The sequence below is a fragment of the Spodoptera frugiperda genome, chromosome 9 (assembly GCF_023101765.2).
Source record: "Spodoptera frugiperda isolate SF20-4 chromosome 9, AGI-APGP_CSIRO_Sfru_2.0, whole genome shotgun sequence".
Taxonomy (NCBI): Eukaryota; Metazoa; Arthropoda; class Insecta; order Lepidoptera; family Noctuidae; genus Spodoptera; species Spodoptera frugiperda.
Window position 1 is genome coordinate 6864968 of NC_064220.1, and position 22501 is coordinate 6887468.

General features: G+C 35.4%; 1 protein-coding gene across 1 annotated transcript in view; it reads left to right on the top strand.

The window, feature by feature from the left end:
- The window catches only part of LOC118271371 (allatostatin-A), a 73609-nt gene extending 51438 nt beyond the window's left edge, over positions 1 to 22171 (top strand). The window contains exons 2-4 of the mRNA XM_035587450.2: positions 19917 to 20165; positions 20541 to 20671; positions 21252 to 22171. Of these exons, the coding sequence (XP_035443343.1) occupies positions 19918 to 20165; positions 20541 to 20671; positions 21252 to 21559 (687 nt within the window). The 5' untranslated portion in view covers position 19917 and the 3' untranslated portion in view covers positions 21560 to 22171. The remainder of the gene's footprint in view (positions 1 to 19916; positions 20166 to 20540; positions 20672 to 21251) is intronic.
- The last annotated feature ends 330 nt before the right edge of the window (positions 22172 to 22501 follow it).

Sequence of the window (22501 nt, forward strand, 5' to 3'; positions counted from 1 at the left end):
CGGATACGTCAAAAAGAACTTAAACGCCATAATTATATACATAAAAAAAACTAAGACTAAACTACTTACAACTTAGAAATGAAGACTTTATATGAGAATCATATTTTTTATGTTTCTAATATATATATACGTAATTAATTTTACTATACAAAATTCCACTCAAACACCGTTCAACAAGTACCCACTGGTAACAGAAAATAAATTCCCACCCGGACATGAATCTCTTATGTCAACTGTACTTACAGTCATATATTTATTGTTGTCATGTACGTATGTCCACGTAAGCATAATTTATTAAAAAGGTCATATTTCATCATCTTTATACACATAGGCCGGTTGAATATCCCTTTGGGAACAAAATAAACACGAATTGAGTTTTAAAATATTCTTCTTTTTGATCGATATGAGACAATTCAGTGGTAACAAGTGTCATTGACGTGTTCTACGAATTGCCATTTGACGAGTAGATCCAACCTTGAATCATGATAGGCAGATTTTTATAAGGATTGAATGACGCAACGTTGCCGCAATAGATACCGTAATTATAATGACGGGGTATGAAAATTTAAAATCTATTTAGTCCGTCAGTTAGGTTATGAAAAAATATTAGAAACGTATTTTTTTTTTTTATTTATCATATAAGATAACAATACTTAGTTAAAAAAAGGTAAAAAAAATAATATATCTTCGAATATGTTTGTTGCCGTAAGAAAATAAAAAATACGTGTCTAATGTTTTAGAATAATCTACGAGCCGGACTTTAGTCATTTGAATGTCGCTTATTATCATTTTTGGATTGTATAGACCTAAGTTAATCAATTATTCGGCAATTAAATACAAATGAGACTCTAACAAGGCCTCTCAAGAATCCGTAGGCAATTTTTTTCAAAGTATTGTAAAGTTTTTCGATTTTGGGTAATTTCGATTCGCAGATTAGCACTGTTAACGTATTTTTTTTTTATTGTAATGACCGAAATGTTGCCCGAATTGGATATTCTTTTTAGTACAAGGACAAGGTTTATATGAAAGAAAAAATCGACACATCGTATCGAGGCGAAGCTGGGGCGGGCAGCTAGAAGAGAATAAAATTAAAACAAACAAATCCCCCTCCCCTATAAGGGCACGTCTTAACACGTCACCACACACTAATCTCCTAAACATAGTAGCCATAGAAAGTGATTGGTCTGAGATAGAGTTATTTGCATGTTAATCACCAATCTACGACGTATCGCGATCTGGAGATGGGTAAATGGATCGAATGGAATTAATCTTATTTCGGACTTAAAATAAATTGTTTTTTACCCGACTGGACGAAGTGAGTGTTATGTGTTTTAAATGTTATTTTATTTATTTATGGAATATATGTATATATTTTTTAGACATGTTATGGGTTCGTAAAAGTACTCCACGGTAGAACCTGTGCGTTTATCAAGGAAATATACATATATACATACATATACAAAAATAGCTAGTGTAACGTCACGCCTTCTTATCCCCAAAGGGGTAGGCAGAGGTGCACATTACTACATGTAATGTCACTGTAAAATGTTACCCACTTTTCGCCACTTGAATTAGAGGTCCCATGGTGACCCTATTGCCATATACTGGGCACAATTCTAGACTCCGTGCTACCTCTGAGAAATTTTCGAAAAACCGAAATACACCCAGCAGTACCCGAGACCCCTTGCTCGGCAGTTGCACTCGATCAATGAGGAGCAGAAATAACTAGTAAACAATCAAATCCCATTATAGTAATAACACTAAAACAAATACACAAAAGATATTTAACTCAACTTAATCCCACAATGATTTCCGCGTTCGGTTTATTCGCTGATCAGCTGATCAAACATGGCGGTCCAAGATGGCGGCGATGGCGTGCCGCCGAGATATGGCACGGCCCTCTAATTACTAAGACATGACGCAGACGAGATCTTGTGTACAAACATACATATCACCACGCCTTTAATCCCCGAAAGGGTAGGCAGAGGTGTAGATCATGGCACGTAATGCCACTGTGTGTGTATACCCATTTTTCACAATTTATGTTGTAAGACCCATAGGTGGTGAGCCTATTGCCATATACCGGGCACATTTCCAGGCTCCGTGCTACTACTGAGAAATTTTCGAAAAACCGAAATACGGTGATCGGATCGGGCAAATGATACATGTCTGGACCCGCCTTAATGCCACCATAGGTGGTGAGCCTATTGCCATATACCCGTAGCGCTTCGCCCGACTCGGGAATCGAACCCGAGACCCCTTGCCCGGCAGTCGCACTTGCAACCACTCGGCCAACGACGCAGTCTTGTGTGTTTTTCTTTAATACGTACCTACGTAACGTCACGCCTTTTATCCCCGAAGGGGTAGGCAGAGGTGCACATCACGGCTAATGCCGCTATACAATGTACATCCACTTTTCACCATGTCTTTGTTTCATATACTTACTTAATAGTTTTTGTTAGATGCTCTTTCTATTTCACTTTCATTATGATTATGATTTTTAACATCCAATATACTACTACATAATGTTTACATCTTTACTAAAAAACTTAATAACTAAAAAATAAAAGCCAACTAAAATTATTTCGCCTCACCCAAGGCTGGAGAAGGCATTACATGATTTTGTAATCGGTGCAAATAAATTGATTTTCTTTCTTTCTTTCAATCCCCCCCCCCTTAAAACTATTTACTATTTGGTAAGTTAACACCAATTCGAAAACTATCTTCGGAAACGCTATAAACTTCATACTACAAAACCGAGCTTTTCCGGAAACTATACAAATCAATCCATATACACACACACATTCTAGGTTCGTTTTACACTTGTTTTTTTATCACCGTGTTATTTTTTGCTCTGGGCAGCTTTATTTTGTTTGTGATCGCCCTTTGTTGCTCGAAACTCTACTAATGCGATTCAAATAATGGTTCTGTGGTAAATATTTGAAACTAACTTGCTTGTTCCATTTTGTTGAACTTGTAAATGTGTAATAGAATGTCAAAATTTTGCTGATCGGACTTAAATCAGTAATGATGAATGTAGTGTTTGTTAGATTCAATAACTAGGTACTAAGGATGAATTGTGAATATATTACAGGTAGGATACATAGTGTATGGATAAAACTCATATGACTTAATTTGATCCACATATTTGTGTGTTCTATCGTGGCTGATAATATACGAAAGGTGAGCGAAATAGGCCCAGTAGTTAGACCAAAAAGTTTGAAAATATCAGTTTTTTTAAATTACGGTTTTTGTTGTAATATTTAGTTATAATCATATGAGTGAGTCTATACTATATACGTGCTATTTGCTTAATTCGCAAAAAAGCAGAAAATAAAAAGATCTAAAATATTGAATACATTGTAACAAGAATAACACGCATAAAAAAATACCGAAATCTGTTTTACAAAACAGTGGGGCGGAAAACTAGTAGGTACTGAATCGATCTTTATATTTGGTTACCTGCATACAAGCACAGCTTGATAAACTGTAGAATATTCCTCTTTTACAACACCAACTAATTATTTGATGGAATAGGAGTGATGACTACTTTTTTTATTTTAATGTCAGTCTTGTAGATTATTTTAAGTACACAGACGTATTTTTTATTTTCTTACAGAAACCAATACTTTCCAAGATATATTGATTTGACATATCGCGTGCCATCATTTTTAGGTACTAAGCATCCGAAAAATTCAGGAACAGAGCGAAATTAGAACGGAAAACTGGTACTGAATCGATATTTACCTGATACCTGATCTTACCTGCATACTAGCATAGCTTGATAAACTGTAGAATATTCCTCTTTTACAACACCAACTAATTATCTGATGGAATTATAATAAATTGCATCTCTTGGAGCGAGAAGCAGCCATTTTCCGATACACAAGCCGTTCACCTGCTCTCGACACCGCGAGATTACTGATAAGACATGTTTCGACTTGATATTTTGCGATAAAAAGAAAAATTGTGGACTTAACTTGTTTTAAACCCTGATTTTTAAGGATATTTTCAAGTTTTTTTGTGGTGAGATGCACCTTTGGAAATTAAGTTTAGTGTCAAAGTTTTGCGTCTACGTTTGCTTTTAAAAAAGGCTTATAACTAGTCGTCTTCCTCGTCAAACAGTTAGGTGAGTAAGTCAATAACATAATAATTAATTTCGTATGTCCCACAAAAGTTATAATAATATATTCTTAGTCCAGTCATTTGGTAGATAAAAAGGGGGTTACCTGGAAGGTTTTCCGGGAGTTTTGAAAATTGGTGAATTTATAGATTTGGGTATGCTCTTTTCGAATTTCAACTTTGCCACCTCGTACACCCGCCGCTCGCGCCGCCATATTGAAAAAATGGCGCCTAAAAACGGTTTTTTATTAATATCTCCAAACAATGTGTGTTGTACAAACAGGGGAGTTTCGGTAATTTCCTGTTTCTGATGTTATATGTGTTATGTTATATATTCCACCATGTCCTCTGGGCGGTCTTCGCAGTGATGACACCCGGGCGTTTTCTCCCGCCCAATCAAAAACAGGATCCTACCGAAACTCCTGTGTCCGGTAAGCACCTGCGTCAGGCGGTAGGTGAGGACGCCATGGCGCCTCTCTAGCCACTCCTCAAACAGGGGACTTACCTCTGCAATGACAGCGAGCCCAGCCCCCGGTTGCGACAGTCGTTGCTGCACAACACATATTGTTTGTACAAGTGGTGGTGCAGATGAATAATACTTTGCGGCGCTCGTACGCCAAAAACTATTGATTTTATGAAAAAGTTGTCAATACATAAATTGTAGGGATTTTTTTCTAGTTTAATTTTGTAGATTAATATTTTTTCTTAAAATGCGTCAGAACGGAGATATTAATAAAAAACCGTTTTTAGGCGCCATTTTTTCAATATGGCGGCGCGAGCGGCGGTTTTACGAGGTGGCAAAGTTGAAATTCGAAAAGAGCATACCCAAATCTATAAATTCACCAATTTTCAAAACTCCCGGAAAACTTTCCAGGTAAAACTACCAAATGACTGGACTATCTCTTCTCTGATAAAAAGTAGTCGAAAAATTCAAACAAACAAAATACAGTATCATGAAGTAGGTCAATTTAGCTAATAATATAACTTACCCTTTTACCAAATTCTGCCAAATACTGGGCAACCAGCGTTAATATTTGATTACATAACTTTTTTATTATTATCTGTTACCATAACAATGCCATCGTATAAGTTCACGTATCTTTTCTTTTATATGCGGTAGACAGAACTGTATAAAATATATGTATTGCCCTATAAGAAATGAAATTGAGCCAAATACCAAATGTCGGCCATAATTTTAAACTCCTCTTATTTCTAAATTATATTTCTAGATAAAAATCTCAATTATGATTTGGTATTTCTATAATTTATTAATTTGGTATATTGACATAACATTATACATATGTACTAGTAAGTTATACAATGAGTTCCTCGTAATGGCCACAGAACTTGAAGTCATACACCGAGGACATTTCCACTCTGTTGCTGTGGTAATTCTCAAACGACCCAAAAGTACTTTGCACAGCCCAGACATCGAACACCATAACCTCAGATCGACAATACATACCTCGTCGAAACGAAGTAGCCTGAACTAAAATCAAAATAAATCTGATGAGGATTATTAATTTTTCGACGCCTTAGTTTTTTAGCTACAGTTATTATGATTAATTAGTTTAAATGATTCTATAATATATATTATAATGAATGCATATTCTAATTATTATTTAGTGTTTTTTAATCATTTAATTAATGTTATAAATTAACCGATAGTCTAAACTAACACATTGTTTACAACTTAATAATACCAAAAAAAAGGAATAAAAACTAACTTAAAACTAAAATAAAGGCGTTTAAATGATTTATTTACTAATTAGTATTAGTATAGTTTGTGACATCATTAAATTAAATTCAAATCTGTAAATAAAAAAAATACAGTAGCTACTTCGTTGTAATTGCAACCAGCTTCAACTTTTGTCAAAGTAAATTTTAACCGAAAACTAGAATAAGTATTATGTTATACATATAAAACTAACAAAACATGAGTAGCATTTTCATTATGATGCACATTATTATGCAAACCGGCACATTCACTATTGTTGAGGTTGCACTAATTTAAAATTTCAATCCCACATTGTTGACAAAACACAACACGAAGTCAGACCATTCTATGTAGAGTTTCAAATTATTTTAAACTCCAGAGATTATGTTTCACCTTTTTAAATGTAGCTTTCTATTATTACTTAAAGTTTGTCCACTATATTCTGACAGTTGCAGAATTAATAATGTTCTATTGTTTGTGTTCTTGCTAATTTAATGTTTAATCTGTGCTTTGTTGTAGTAATATCATATCTTTTACTACTTATGTAAGATAAACATACTAATATTATAATGTGAAAGTTTGTTCTGTCTGTTAAACTATTGAACGGATTTTAATGAAATTTAGCATACAGACAGGGTATGAGGTGACTTGGGTGATAGGATACTTTTTATCCCAGGGCAACGCAGGCAATGCCACTGGCAGAAACTAGGTATATTATAAAGGTCTACCTATAATATTGTCAAACACCTAACCTCACTTCATTTAAGGATATAAAACCCCTTGCTTCCGAAAAAAGAATGACTACCCCAGCCTAATTTCTAGTTCTATATTTTATAAGTTACAAGCGACATAAATATCACAATAGGGAAAAGTCTATTGCCATATATTGGGTACAATTCCAGGCTTTGTGCGGAACCTAAAAAGTCCTAAGACCTGAAAATTAAATTTGTAATCTCTAGCTCGACACCACTCGTGACCACTCGACTATTATGTAACCTCATTTTTTTCCCGTTTTTCCTATTAAACACAAGTGACACACACACTCATGTCATAAGTCTGCCAAAAATATTTTTACGAAAATATTTTTTTTTATACAACACTGACCACGTTTTACGACGCCCACATAAAAATATACTAAAAACATTATAATATAATAATATGATTATACATAAACGGCTACCCTAGTAAAACCGTTTTGCATTTTAATTAAAAAATGCCAAACAGACAGTATAAGGGACCATTTTTATTGGCATAAGTACATTAGCAGTTTTACGGTTGACCATGACAGTCAATTTTCTATTAGCAGTTAACTTATAACTGGTAGTTAAACGTGTATTTAATGGAGATTATGTGATACTTGTGGTATTTACGTCCGCTTGAAGCGATTTAAAGCGCTTTTTGTAAGTTCTTGACACTAACTGCGACACTCAGTGACATTTAATGATTACTTAATCTATTCCTTAGTAACGATATAGTTTCGAAAACAATTGCTAAGGACTGGGTTAAGTTACCATTAAATGATTCTAAGTACGGCAGTAACAGACTAGAGGACTAAAGTCAAAGTCAAAGTCAAAGCATTTATTTCAATTAATCCTAAATAAGGCACTTTTGAAACGTCAAACTGAATTGTCTGTCAGTCTGTCTGTCAGTGAAGCTAGGCGCTCGTTCCAAAGTGTAGCTTCGAATGGAGAAGAACGAGCAAGAAACGCCATCGTTACTCTTTTTTAAAAAAAGTTTTTTACAATATCTCTGATACATTATTTGATCATTTACCTATTGTATATATATGTAGGAACAATGTAACGACAATACGACGTCAAAACTAACGGGACAATAAAACCAATTTGTAAAGAAAATAAAATAGCGGGTTATTTCAAACATAGTGCCCACATATGTACACTTACAATTTTGAAATAATGCTTCTATACAAATAAAAATAATATATAATTTAATCTTTCAAATAAAAAAATAACTGCTTGATGCCACAGGATCCCTAGACTGCATTGGGATAAATTAATACTTTAAGTTAACGTGTAAATAGTGATCGTATGAGCATTGTCTAGTGTGAGCGAGTGTCCAGTGGAGCCGGACCAACATGTTGCCACGCATTTTTATCTTCAATATAATCTGACAGTTTATAATATGCCTGTTTACACAGTTCACGCTTTATACAAGATTAAATTTTTTCTCGTTCAGATTCAGTATGGTAGTTGGTAGTTTATTATAAGATTTAACAACCAAACAACACCCATGAAGGATTTCTCCATTTTGGACAATCGGAATTGCGGTATAGCCAACTTATTTTTAATTCTCGTATTAAAATTGTGTCTGTCGCTTCTTTTTTCAAACAACTAACTAATGTTCGTTTTCAAAGTTAAAGGCATTATAACTTTCGTGAGACATAATAAATTAATTATTATGTTATCGACTTAATCACGTAATTGTTTGACGAGGAACTCGACTAGTTTCAAGCCATGCTAGAGGCTCATATTCATGATCAGCATTCCGCGACAATCGCCGCTTCGTGTGTCGCGGAATGCTGCATATAGGTAATAAATTAAGTACAAGTGAGGGGTTAGTTTATTTATTAAAACACAATTACAACATCATAACAGAATATTCCAAATATTTAGCACCTTCCTTACGCTAAGTCATTCTTAGTTAAGGGATAGATTAGGATAACCTTATGTTCAGCAATCACCACCGCCCATGAACGCCCTTATCACCAAGTTTACTTCAGCCGTTTTGACGTGAACACACACAAACTTTCGCATTTATAATATTAGTAGTAAGATGTAACATTAAAAAAATATCTTCATAGCTTAGATCAGGCCAAAATTGCCACGTGTTTTTGCATTTACCGACCTTTTTAAATAAGTTATTTTCTCTCAAGTAAGAGGCCAAACCAAGAGGTTGCTATAGTTCATAATGAATTCATGTTTAGTTCAGTTCACTTTACGTCTTGTGCCCTACACTTTAGTGTGGTTCGGACCCTAAATGGCAATAGAAAAGTACATACTTGGTTATTTTTGAACCCAGTAAAAACTGAAAGCGCTGAAAAATACATTTTAAGGGCGAACTATATTATTTTAAACTAATATGTAAGTTTTGAATTAACAAAAAAAACAAAATAACTCCCTTTTAATTACCATAGAAAAATATTACTTCGTTTTTGGGTTCTAAATTTTCAATACAATTTATATTAATTAGACACTGAAAAGAAGATCATCCGAAGATTATCCGTACATAATTTGGTTATGTGCACCTCAGCTTAATGTGCTATGTAGCTTTGCTACGAATATGTAATACCCACATAGCTAAGCTGTGAAACTATGTGACCGTTTCCACTGATACTAAACCTTACCTTGAGTGCGCAGCTTGAGTATGCGATATATTGATAGTAAGCCATCCAAAGCACGCATCCATCTTTCTATATAAAAAAACATAGCTAAGATGAATTTCCACCAGTGCTAAGCTTTGTGTACCAATTAATATAATTGGTGGAAGCAAAACGCAGCCACAACAACATAGCATAGCACAACTCTGGTGAAAAATCACCACTAAACACCACGATTACTTACTGCAGGTTGCTCCAACTCGCCACGTATATTTACCAGGGGCCTTAGTCTGCTATTACAATTGTGTCAGAATGGTCGATCACTGAACAGTGCAAGAGGGACGGAGCTATGTAGGTTGTATAGCTCCGTCTCTCTTACACTGCTCAGTGATCGACCATTCTCACACAATTGTAATAACAGACTAAGGCCCCAGATACTTTGACATTTGACTGCACGGTTGGTGCGGTGGCTGGGCAACTAGCTGCCTTGCAACGTGTTGCGGGTTCGATACCCGCACGGAGCAACTCTTTGTATGATCCACAAATTGTTCTTGTACTTGAACCTGTATGTTTGTAAACGCACCTACAATACAGGAGAAAATCGTAATGTGGGGTAACGTTTAAAAAAATCCAGCATTTAAAATCGAAAATAATAAGCAAACGAGCTCGTCAGACCGCTACACAACTACTACATACATTTCTCAAAGCCTAGAAATTCCCAGCATCTTTTGTGCAACTGTACGGTTGCTGCATCTCGATAACTTTTCAATAGTCTTACTGTACAATAGTCGAGCAAACAGTTAGTTACACCACAACACATTGTTTCTCAAACTTTCTTCATTTGAACGTAACGAATGTTGCTTTGAAATGGAACGGTCGAGCAGCCATGTTGGAATTCATAGGCAGGCGCTTGCACATAACTTTTCGATTTATTATTTGAAACTAGGACTTGGTTTGTGTCTTTCATCGTCTTTTGTTTATGTTTTTAAATGCCTATTCTTAGTTTTCAACGTGGTATCTGTAAGTAATTTTGTCATAGTTAGTTTAGCAGTTTATTGAAGGAGTCGTATTTACGTTACTAATATTTATTGATTTATTTAATACTTTTGCACATAATCTATACTGAGTTTGTTTGTTTGTTTGAACGCACTAATCTCCGGAACTACTGGTCCGAATTGAATAATTATTTTTGTGTTGGATAGTGCATTTCTCGAGGAAGGCTATAGGCTATAAAACATCACGCTATGACCAATAGGAGCCGAGCAGAGCGGGTGAAACCGCGTGGAAGTAGCTAGTATACTATAAGGCGGACTTAATGTCTAGGACATTCTCTCCCATTCTATCTTAGGGTGGTACAGAGATAGGTGCATAAGCCGTAATGCATTTTTGTAGGGGGAGAAAATCATCCAACGACTTCCCTCACCTTGGGCAACAAGGAGTGTCAGACTCTTACTGACTAAAAAGCACCCCGCACCTACTTCTGCTCTTTGAGCTGGAGCCCCGAAAAACCCGCTGGGTAGTCCGCAGCTCCGGTCCGAGAAGCCGTAATGCTAGGACTTTAAAGTATGATAACATGCTATACATATTTTATACATGAACAGATATACCTGTAGTAATATGTGTTTGTATATAATGGTTTGTCAAATAATTAATTTGTTTCATCAGTCACCCATCGGAAACCTGACCGTACCAAACATATAAATCTATCAAAAACAAACACCCTTTATCCATCACTGATGAAAAAGTGTTCTAACAATCATAAATATAAAATTTACGTCATTCTAAATTAAACTTTAGCTCGTATTCTATAGAATAGAAAATCAATCGGTCGATAAATCACATTTTTCATTTCAATAAAACTAAACGACAAGCCTGTAAGTGCTACGAACTTATTCAAGAATTTATGAAGGTATCAAGGTTTAGTGCCTACTGGATAAAAGTTAAATAGCTTTGAAAAATATAGATTTTATCTCGTTATACTATTGGTCGTAAGTATATATGGAGCAAATACAAAGAGGAGAAGACACAACTGGATTTCCCTTTAACAAAATACGGGACACTTTACGAGGAGCGCTGGACGTTAGAAACCTCTCCCCTCTCTACTTTCCATCTAGCAGTCCTACAAAAACGTTGCCAATTGTCCACATTTTTAATGTGCCACTTTCTAAGCGCTTCAAACCTATCTACACCTTTTTACTTATATTATTATTGGGTAGTGACGTCTTTTTTGTGTCACAGTGCACAATCACATTATGGCATCTCCTCTTTGTACTTGCTTCATCGTTGCAAGCGTGACAGCTAAGTTTAAGGCTTGATTCAATCTTAAGTACATGATCATAACTTGTGACCTGCTGATCAAATTGACAACTGATTATATTTGTTATGTTTTGTTTTTTATGCAACACGCCTATAAATCACTGATGGTAAGCAATCGCTGCCGCCCATGGACACTTGAAACACCAGAGGATACGAAACTCACTGAAACACTACTGTTAAACATAAGGAAACCATGCCGCGACTTCAAACAATTATAAGTTAGTTATAGTCAATCGAATTATTAAATAAACTCATTGACATTTTGTTCTAATCACCAAAATAGAAACTTAATGCCATACCTAAAAAAAGAGTGTAATGTTTAGCAGTCTTTAGCAATTGTTTTGGAAATAAAATCGTTAATAAGGAATAGTTTAAGTAATTTTATTGTAACTTTCGTGAGACATACTAAATTAATTATTATGTTATCGGCTTACTCACGTACTGTTTTGACGAGGCGACGCGGAATGCTGCTCATGAATATGAGCCTCTAGCATGGCTTGAAACTAGTCGAGTTCCTCGTCAAAACAGTAAGTAAGCCGATAACATAATAATTAGTTTAAGTAATCATCAAATGTCTATGAGTACGGCAGTTAATACGCCCACATTTCTACATCGATTTAGAAAAGTATCTGAATCCCAAACAAAAACATCGTAGTAATTTCAAACTACATTCTTAGCGTAGTCGCGGCAGTATTCCAATATACGACAAACTTCCCGGAATAGCCCTGTTTGTTTGCGAAACCATACGATTGAATTTTAAATGAGCCATGCATTCCTTTTCAAAAGACACCCGACTACAACCGCACTCTTTTCGCTAAGCGATAATCGACTTTATCGTCGTTTGGGATAAAGGTTAAAATACTTTTAGCTTTATATTTTTTAAGGGTATGGGGGGCTAACGATCAGCCGTTTTATCTGACGGTAAGTAATCGGCGACGCCCAAGTACTTGCAACACTAGAGGAGTTACGACTGCCTCGTTGGTCGAGTGGTCGCAAGTGCGACTTCCGGGCAAGGGATCTCGGGTTCAATTCCCGGGTCGGGCAAAGTATTGTTGGGCTTTTTACGGAACTTTCTCAGTAGTAGCAGAGTCTGGAGGTGTGCCCAGTATATGGCAATATGGCTTACCCCTATTATATTGAACTTATAACACAAATGGTGAAAAGTGGGCTTACATTGTATAGCGGTTTTACATACCGTAATGTGCACCGTTGCTTACCCTTTTTTTTTAATAAACGTTGCCCCACACTAGCATTTTCTCCTGTGTCGTGGGTGCGTTTACAAACATTCAAGTTCACATACACATGACACCCAGACCCACAACAACAATTTGTGGATCACACAAAGAGTTGCTCCGTGCGGGAATCGAACCCGCACCGCGCCAACCGTGCAGTCAAAAAATTTGGAATTTAAGTGTGGGAGAGCCATGCTTCGGCACGAATGGGCCGGCTCGACCGGAGTGATACCACGGCCTCGCAGAAAACCGACGTGAAACAACGCTTGCGTTGTGTTTCGTTGTGTGAGTGAGGTTACCGGAGGCCCAATTCCCCCTTCCCAATCTTCCCCATCCCCGATTCCCGAACAACAACCCTTAAATTCCTAACTCCCAAAAAGCCGGCAACGCACTTGTAACGCCTCTGGTGTTTCAAGTGTCCATGGGCGGCGGCGATTGCTTACCATCAGGTAATACGTCTGCTCGATTGCCGGCATGTTCCATAAAAAAAAAAAAAAAAAAAAAAAATTAGGAATAGAGTTTCCGTATAACCTCATTCACACACCGAAACAAAACGCAAGCGTTGGTTCACGCCGGTTTCCTAAAGACCGTGGTATCTCTCCTTGTGAACATCCTGCTTAAGACTGTCGGTATTTATAGGTACAGCGGTTTGTACCGACATTTTGTCAAAATTCTGTAATAAGTGCTAATCCCATCTGCTAAGCTTGTAACGGGCTTGGCTTAGGAGGCCCTACTAATTTCTCTTTTGATATAAAAGGAATGTTTTATGCCCATAATGAAGCAACTTTGTGAGCTTATTTTTGCGCGGATTTCAGCAATTTTTAGGCTTTAACCTTGTTCCTACTGAGTCATAATTCATAATGTTAAATTAGTGTTTATTGGCTTATTTTTAACGAACTATTTTGTAGATAGTTTTACTTGTACACGGTTTAAAAAGACTCTAACTTGGGTCTCGAATAACTTTAATTATTGTAGAAACATTAGATAATGCAGAATAGGTATAACGTCACAGCCCATTTAACGGTGACGTCATACGAATGTTTACATCAATCTTGCTTCAAGTATATAGTCTCGAGAAAATATGTCTTAATTTTAACAACAATTCATTTTTCCCAAGAAAATGTTGAAATTATTTTCAATTACTTTTTTTAAAGGGATAGCTTTCAATTTTTGAAAGCCTTTTTCAGGGCCCAAAGCCCTACTCCTGAGTTTGAAAAATACTATGCTGGAAACCGCATCAAAATCGGTTCAACCAAACGCGAGCATACAGGTCAAACTGAGAAAGTGAGAACCTCCTTTTTTGAAGTGCAACGTCACGCTTTTATCCCCGAAGGGATAGGCAGAGGTGCACATTACGGCTAACGCTGCTATACAATGTACACCCACTTTTCACCATTTATGGTATAAGTCCCATGTAAGAGGGGGTTAGCCTATTGAAGTCGGTTAAAAACCTCGATTCAATATTTTGGATTTTTCTTCGTAAATCATTTGTGTTGGATTAGGGTTATTAAGGACGTGTCCTAGTACAAATAAATACAGGTAAGCCTAATCCTAATATATAGTATATTGTATTGTCTGCCTACATAAAATAACTGCGTACCACCACTGACAGACTGAGTGGCGTAAAAATAATTGGTTCTGTTTAACACATTATATTGTTTTGTAGGTGTATTTCATATATTTAGCTTTTCCAAGAATTTTCTTATTTAACCTTTTTGGTTTTGAGGTTATTAGTTTACACGTTTTTACATAGACTGGGTTACTGTTTGAAGAAAAAAAATAAGATAATTGTAAGTTCTATAGGATGAGCCTATTGTCATATAATGGGCACAATTCCATACTCCACGCGACTGTTGAAGAGTACCTTAAAGAGCAGTTCAGCAAGTCATCAACAAAAAATATAAAAGTATATTTAATTTTGTGCAGTCATTCTCAAATTATGAATGAAAACATGTCATTTCATTTTTAATGCAGATGGAACGGAAGAGATGTACCAGAATCATATTACTTGGCAGTCCATTGTGTTTGCCTACCCGAATGAACAGCAGCCATATATAAGATGTTCTAAAATTATCTACCACGGCTTTAATGGGAAGTAGTGTTGTCTTTGAAGAATACATTAGTAAATATAAATTATAATATTATTATTGGTTATGAGTTTTTTTTTTCATACAAAAAAATCGATGTTTCAGTTTGTTATAAAAGAGCTATCACTTTCATTGTCTCTGCAACACATCGTGCGTATTTGTAAAACCACTTTTTGCAGAAAAGAGTTCATGTTTATTCAACTTCTTTATGTTCTCAAATTGAATTAACTGGACCAGGGTACGAAATTTCTTCACTATTGTAATCTTCAAACACAACCCTACCTCCCATTAAAGCCGTGGCAGACACTTTTAGAACACCTTATATATTGTTGGTTATACAGGTATATATGGTTATTTGTTTGTATGTATGTACACCTTCCAATTTTTTGTGGTTCTAATGAAGATAGATGGGTTTTCGTGTAAGGTCAGTCATTAAAGCATCAATACTCAAAGGTCAGGTGAGGTTCATTTATAAGTATTGTGTTTACCTTAAAGATTAAAGTTGTTTAACAAACAATTTGAACATAATTTTGTGTTTCGGGAATGACTCGTTTTAAATTACTGGTACAAATCAATACTTTGTGTGTTATACAATTTTTTGATATATTTTTTTATGGTAAGCAACCGGTTGGCGTTACAAGTGCGTTGCCGACCTTTAGACGGTTAGGAATTTAAGGGTTGTTTGGGAATTGGGGATTGGAAAAGTAATTGGGTCTCCGGTAATGTCACTTACATAATATGCGCTGTTTCACGTCGGTTTTCTATGAGGCCGTGGTATCACTCCGGTCGAACCGGTCCATTCGTGCCGAAGCATGACTCTCCCACACTTTGATAAAAAATAGCAATAATACTTTATGTATCATGTTATTTATTAATGTGATAGGAGGTTTTAAGTGAACGTAGCCTGTATTAGGGAACATTCTAAACCGAACTCTGTGCTATAATATCAAATCCAATTGTACTTCAGACGGCAATTCTTCTCATAGTAGTCCGTTAGGAAATGCCGACCTCATCTAGATTTTTTTTATAAATTTTGACGTGTAAAAGTGCTCTTTTGTAACCTATTTACAGAAAATAAATTCATTTCATTTCATTTCAGAACTGCAATTGTAAGATAATGATTTCTAACAATACCATGAGACATAATGTGTTTACAGATACATGCACAGCTTATACGTATACTTACATATACATACATATATCTCTCTAGACCAAGGTTCTGGTCTGTATAGTTCCATTCATAAACTTAATACATACTAATCGAGTTCCAAAGTCGTCAGTAAATTAATTGGAACTTAGTCATACTGGACAAAGGATACTAAGGCTGCAGACACGCCATAAGCGGAGCGGATATCTGTAAAAGCAGTTTTATAAAAGCGAAATCTACAATAATGTCTTGTATATCACAATAAACTGTGAAAACTATGACGTTTATCACCGAAGACTAGACCAACGTTATTTTTAACCGACTTTAAAAAAATAAGGAAGTTCTCAATTTGTCTGATACCGCATTCATTTTATTCTGATTTTACCTGGTCATTCAACAAAACACTTGTCCTCTGATGGATGGATGCGCAGATCCAAACCATTTCCACACAACATTTGCGTGTCATCCGTAAACTGTGAAGCAAAAAGACGAGGATGTTAGACCAGGTTATATGTAGGTAATTCCGCTCCGCCTATCATGAAACCTCACCCTTATTGTTCAGAAATGGTGAATATTCGGACCTTGTACAGTTCAGCATAAACTTGTGTAATTAGTTGTATTTGAATCATAAACCTTCCTTTAACCAAATCTTTTGGTCTATACATGTACATGACAGCAAAGCATTTATATTTTTTCGGTACACTAATACTGAAACGAAACACAACGCAAGCGTTGTTTCACGTCGACTATCTGTGAGGCCGTGGTATCATTCCGGTGGATACTGAGACGAAACACAACGCAAACGTTGTTTCACGTTTGTTTTCAGTTGAATCGTGGTATTACTCCGGTGAAGCCGGCCTATTCGTGCCGAAGCATGGCTTTCAAATAAAAAAATCCTTTCAAGTTATAAAAAGCATTATGTTATGTTCTGTTATTATTATTCATAAACACACGTTTGAAAAAAAGATGACGTTTCACATTTTAAATGTTTTTTCAGGACAGAAATCTCTTTGTAGCTAACGTTTTTTGATTTCAATTTACTTTATAAGGTCAACACTTAGTTATGAAGTGCTTTTCAGCTGAAACCTTCAGGTTTTAATTAAAAAATAATTATCGTACACATGTCCTTTGCTCGTGTGGGTTTGAATCCCTTTTTTGTTGCTGCAACAAGTTTACTTATAACGTTATCCCATTACGTTTAATGTGGCAAAGCAGTTTTTTTTATACTTTCATATACTTGTGATGTTTAATAAGTGAGATTTTTTGAAAAGATTTGAAATAATGTGGTATATTAAAGGATTATTGTGATGTGTTGACTGCCTCGTCGGTTTAATGGTCTCAAATGTGACTGCCGGGCAAGGGTTGTTGGGTTCGATTCCCGGGTCGGGTAAAGCATTTCGGGGCTTTCTTACGTGACGAAATGCGCACCTCCGCCATTCGAGGGAAAAAGGCGTGGCGATAAAAAAAATGTGATAAAGAGCGAATTGTTTTTTAAGAGTCTTAGGTTAGTATTTGTACACATTAACTACAACCACCATACTCAAAATCGTTTAATAGTTACATAATCTAGTCCTTAGCAATTGTTTTCAGAACAGAATCGTTACTAAAGTAGTCATGAAATGTCTCTGAATACGGCAGTTAGACTAGTAGATAATTTACTTAATCTACTCTATACTTAGAAACCTCTATAAATAAAATTAAAAGGGAGAAAGTGATCAGACGAGGAAGGAGGACACGGTCCCTCCTGTATAAGTGAGGGACGCATTTACTTGAATTATACAAGAAACATAGAGAACTCAGAAGGTTAATAATATACACTCGATATAATATTTTTTGTTTCTCTTCTTCAATCGAAGAAGTATATAGAGTAGATAAGACATAAGGACATTAAAACTAAAAAAATAACACTAGTTATTATAATACACACAGAACTAGACCGATGTTTTCTTCATTTAAACAAAAAAGAATTAAACTATTCAGTAGCTACCTAATAGAGTCTGGTTTTGCCCACGGTATATGAAAATAAGGTCACCATACGTATAAAAGGACTCAGCCAAGTTATGTTTTTTATATGGAAAGATGTGTGCTATGGATGTGTGCTATGGCTTCTCTACTATCGATACATCACACACTTAAGCTGCACATCTTCTTCGCCCAGCCACATAGCTTGGTATCAGTGGCAACGGTAACATCATTTGACAGTTTAGCTATTACATCTCACTTGTTTAAGTGGAAGAGCACTTCTCCCCACCATTCCGAGAATTAATATGAGAGATATTAAGTCACTAATCAACAGCAAATGTACGTGCTAAGTAAATACATTTTTTTGTAAGTAATAAGTTGAACTTCTAAAGACTGCCTCGTTAGTTGAATGGTCGCGACTGCCAGACAAGGGGTCTCAAGTTAAATTCACGGTTCGGGCAAAGCATTACTGGGCATTTTTTGGTTTTTATAAAATTTCACAGTAGTAGCACCAAGTCTGGAATTGTACCCAGTATATGGCAACAGGCTCACACCCTATTACATGGGACTTATAACATAAATGGTGAAAAGTGTGGGTACATTGTACAGCGGCATTACGTGCCGTAATGTGCACCTCGGTGTCCGCCTTCGGGGATCAAAAGGCGTGATGTTGTTGTGTAAGAAGTTTACCTTCTAAAGGTATTTGATACCATACACACATTACCGGCTTCCAATGTCCATAGATAACTGGTTTATACAGCTTCCTTATACTTTTGTAAGTTTAACCGAAACTTAGTCAGACTCGAGTTTATTTTCATTATCGGTAAAAGGAAGAAAGTTCTTTCGAATTCGGAAAAGAAAAGTAAGGCAGTTTGAAAGAATAATGTTTTTTTCTTTTTTGTATTGAGTATTTTATTTCAAAATTCTGAGTAGCGGATCGAAGGATTGTGGTACGGCAGAGATACTATAGACCTATAGTTAAGTAAGTAAGTAAGTAAGGCTTAAGTACCTGTACTTACGCCTAATTTTAATTTTGGTCATAAAACTAAAATTAAAAAACATAATTGTTGAAAATGATTTTGAACAAAACACTCTCTGACCTTACATATCATGTCGGAAATTGCGTACAATATATTCTATATTACATTAAACAGGTACAATTCTAGTAAGTCTACACTAAAATTAAATTCGAGTCAGCCTATCTTACTGGCAATAGACCACTGCTAACCCCGTAGTTGTAATTAACAAACATACCATAACATTACGCTCTTTATTTTCCGAAGGCGTATACTTAACACCCCATTTCCGAACGACCCTAATGAAGCAGTCAACATAATTAAGGGGAAATATTGTGTACCATACACATGTACCCCATATCCATTGATGAGAGGCATGGCAGGGCATAATAAGAGCATTTTCTTTGTAATAAAATAATTATTTATTCATCATTCTACTTAAAAATTGGTAAGATCGGGTTTCTTTGACCCTTTTGAGGAGCTTCTTTGACCAACGTAAAAGGTTTTCAAAGCAGGATAAGGAAGGAGCTAGCAGGAGAAGTCATTATGATTTTTAAGCTTTAACCCAAATTCTATAACCAATACGAATCTAGATCAAAGAGTATATTATTTGTTTTTTATAGGTCTAAAAATTTGGATCAAAGTTACCCCGATCTTACGGAACTATATTTAATTATAGTCAACCAAGTTATCCATTAATTGTTTCAGTTAAAACGACGAAAGTAATAACTTCTTTAAAAACATACATTTTAGTTATAACAGCTACTGACTTTACTGAACCATTCTTTATTTTCTTTTCTATGTAGCAAATTTTGCAAAAAGCTACAAGCATTTGTTACCCAACTCATCAACTTTTAATTGATGTCGAAATAGTGATATAATAAACTACATATAGTATAACTCTTAGTTTATTAAAAAAAAGTACAACAACCAATTAGCAAATGTCAAAAAATCTAATAAAAAAATCTATCTTGTTCCAGAATGCTGTACCCATCAATTCCAGTTTGCTTCCTCGTGATTGGAGTAGCACTCTGCGCTCCAGAGAGGATGCAGAACGAACCAGACCCTCACGACACTCCGGTGCATGAGGGCACTGAGCCACACAGTGACCACATTGCCCCTCTTGAGAAGAGATCCCCTCACTACGACTTTGGGTTGGGCAAGAGGGCTTACAGCTACGTGTCAGAATATAAACGACTACCTGTCTACAACTTTGGATTGGGCAAGAGGTATGTTATATTCTATTCTTATATTATATATACATCTTTAACTGATTTTGTCTGGACTTTAAAAGAGACTATGACCTCTGAGTTTGTTTCGGCATTTCTTCTCAGAGTATTCCGATAGGAAATGCCTCATCTAGTTATTTAAGAGATTGACGTGTAAAAGAGTTACATTGTAACCTATTTATTTTAGGGGAATTTACAATCATACCATCACATAATCCATATAGGATTGTGTATCTCCTATTACGTACTCTGACTCGAAACAACCATTGTGAATTCCACAAAATAATTGGTTCCCTCAATGAAATCAGATTCCGTGCTGAGAATCATGTTACAAACTACAAAAAAAAAATCAGCTCCATTTCTTTTTGTTCCCAGATCCAGGCCCTACTCCTTTGGCCTGGGCAAACGTTCAGTTGACGAGGACCAGTCCAGCGAGAGCCAGCCTCTGACCAGCGACCTGGACCAAGCTGCCTTAGCTGAATTCTTCGATCAGTATGATGATGCCGGTAAGCTAAAACAGCTTAAGACATTATCAGTTTTTTTAAGTAATTTAACGAAGTAACTCAACGTAGGGATTGCATCTAGCACCTTGTAATCCGTATTTGTAAAATGTTTTATCAGTTTTATAAGCATCAAGCCCTGGATCAAACAATGATCATATCATAACTTCTGATTTCGCTACAGTTATTAAAAAATCACGTTGTCATTGCAACGTTCATCAATATAATAACTGAACAGAAGATTTATTTAACGAAAGTAATATAAAGATTTTTCCGAAAACAATCCTACTCAATAAACCAACAAGAGAATTATTTAGTAACATTAATGTATCCGAAATAACATAAAAATTTACGTGAAAATTCTATAGACTCTTAGAAAACATGTTTCTTACTTTATAAAGGTTAATTACGTAAACGAATAATTTCATATAGAGCACTGAATTTTAATTAAATTAATAATTTATGATTGAGGTAAAAAAAATAAAGCATTATTGTAATTTGAGATTTGCCAGTCTCAGAAGATCTGGCTTATTTTAGTGGATTTTATTTAATAGTAAATTAAATAAATTCTCTATATTGCACACAGGTTACGAGAAGCGCGCTCGACCTTACAGCTTTGGCCTCGGCAAACGCTTCGCTGACGACGAAACTTCCGAAGAAAAGCGGGCAAGGGCATACGACTTTGGACTGGGCAAGCGGCTACCGATGTACAACTTTGGTTTGGGCAAGCGAGCGAGGAGCTACAACTTTGGCTTGGGCAAGCGATTGAGCAGCAAATTCAACTTTGGTTTAGGCAAAAGGGAGAGGGACATGCATCGCTTCAGTTTCGGTCTGGGCAAGCGATCGGCAGACGACGCCTCAGTCGAAGACAGCGACAATTATTTTGACGTTTAAATAATTTTGTTAATTTATGATTAAGAGATAACCCTATTGGAAACTTGGGTGGGACACGTTTTTTTAAAATACCTGTTTATTTATTCCTACCTTGAACATAGGCTGTTATTTTTAAAGGCATTATTTTTTTTTATATCAATACTACCTCAATCTTATTAAAGATTTTCATGTGAAAAATCCAGCCAATTTTCACATGGAAACCTGAATATATAATTTTGTTTTGTGTTTTGTTATTTTTCACATTTCCACGCAAGTTTCCATACCAAAACAGTTAATTAATAATTATAAGATTTTTGACTGCATAATTCACATAAATTAGGCATTTCGAATATTAAAAATGTATTAGAAAGCGTGATTTGAAATGAGAAATTCAATTTATGTTTTTTTTTATTTATAATTCAATATTTATTTTGTAATATTTATTTTATTGGTTATATGTATAAACCGTGTTTATTTTGTAAATTATTGTTATAAATGAAATGTAGTTATTTATGGATGAAAAATATTAAAGTCATTGTAAATCATAGTCAACGTGGAGTTACGATAGCGAAGTATGTTATAGAGTAAGCTTAAACTCGCATTTATGTTGTTGAATAAATAATGAAGCTGAAACAGTGTTTATTTTTCTGAGAAATACCTAACATAAAGAATAAAATCAGGCGTTACTTTGCGAAAATCCATGCTACACTAACAATACAATAGATTTTTACTCCGCTTATATCTATCTATCTAACCTAACAAAAAGTGAGCATAGTTACTTTTAAAGGTTGACTTTTAATAACACCGTCATTTTTCACTCAGTTTACTTCCTTGAAACTTAGTCAATAATTATTATTAATTGGTAGGGGAAAGTATAAATAACTTCAAATTATATTTCCATGAAACTTTTATTAATAAAATATAAATACAGACAATTTTCCTATTATATTACGACTATTACCG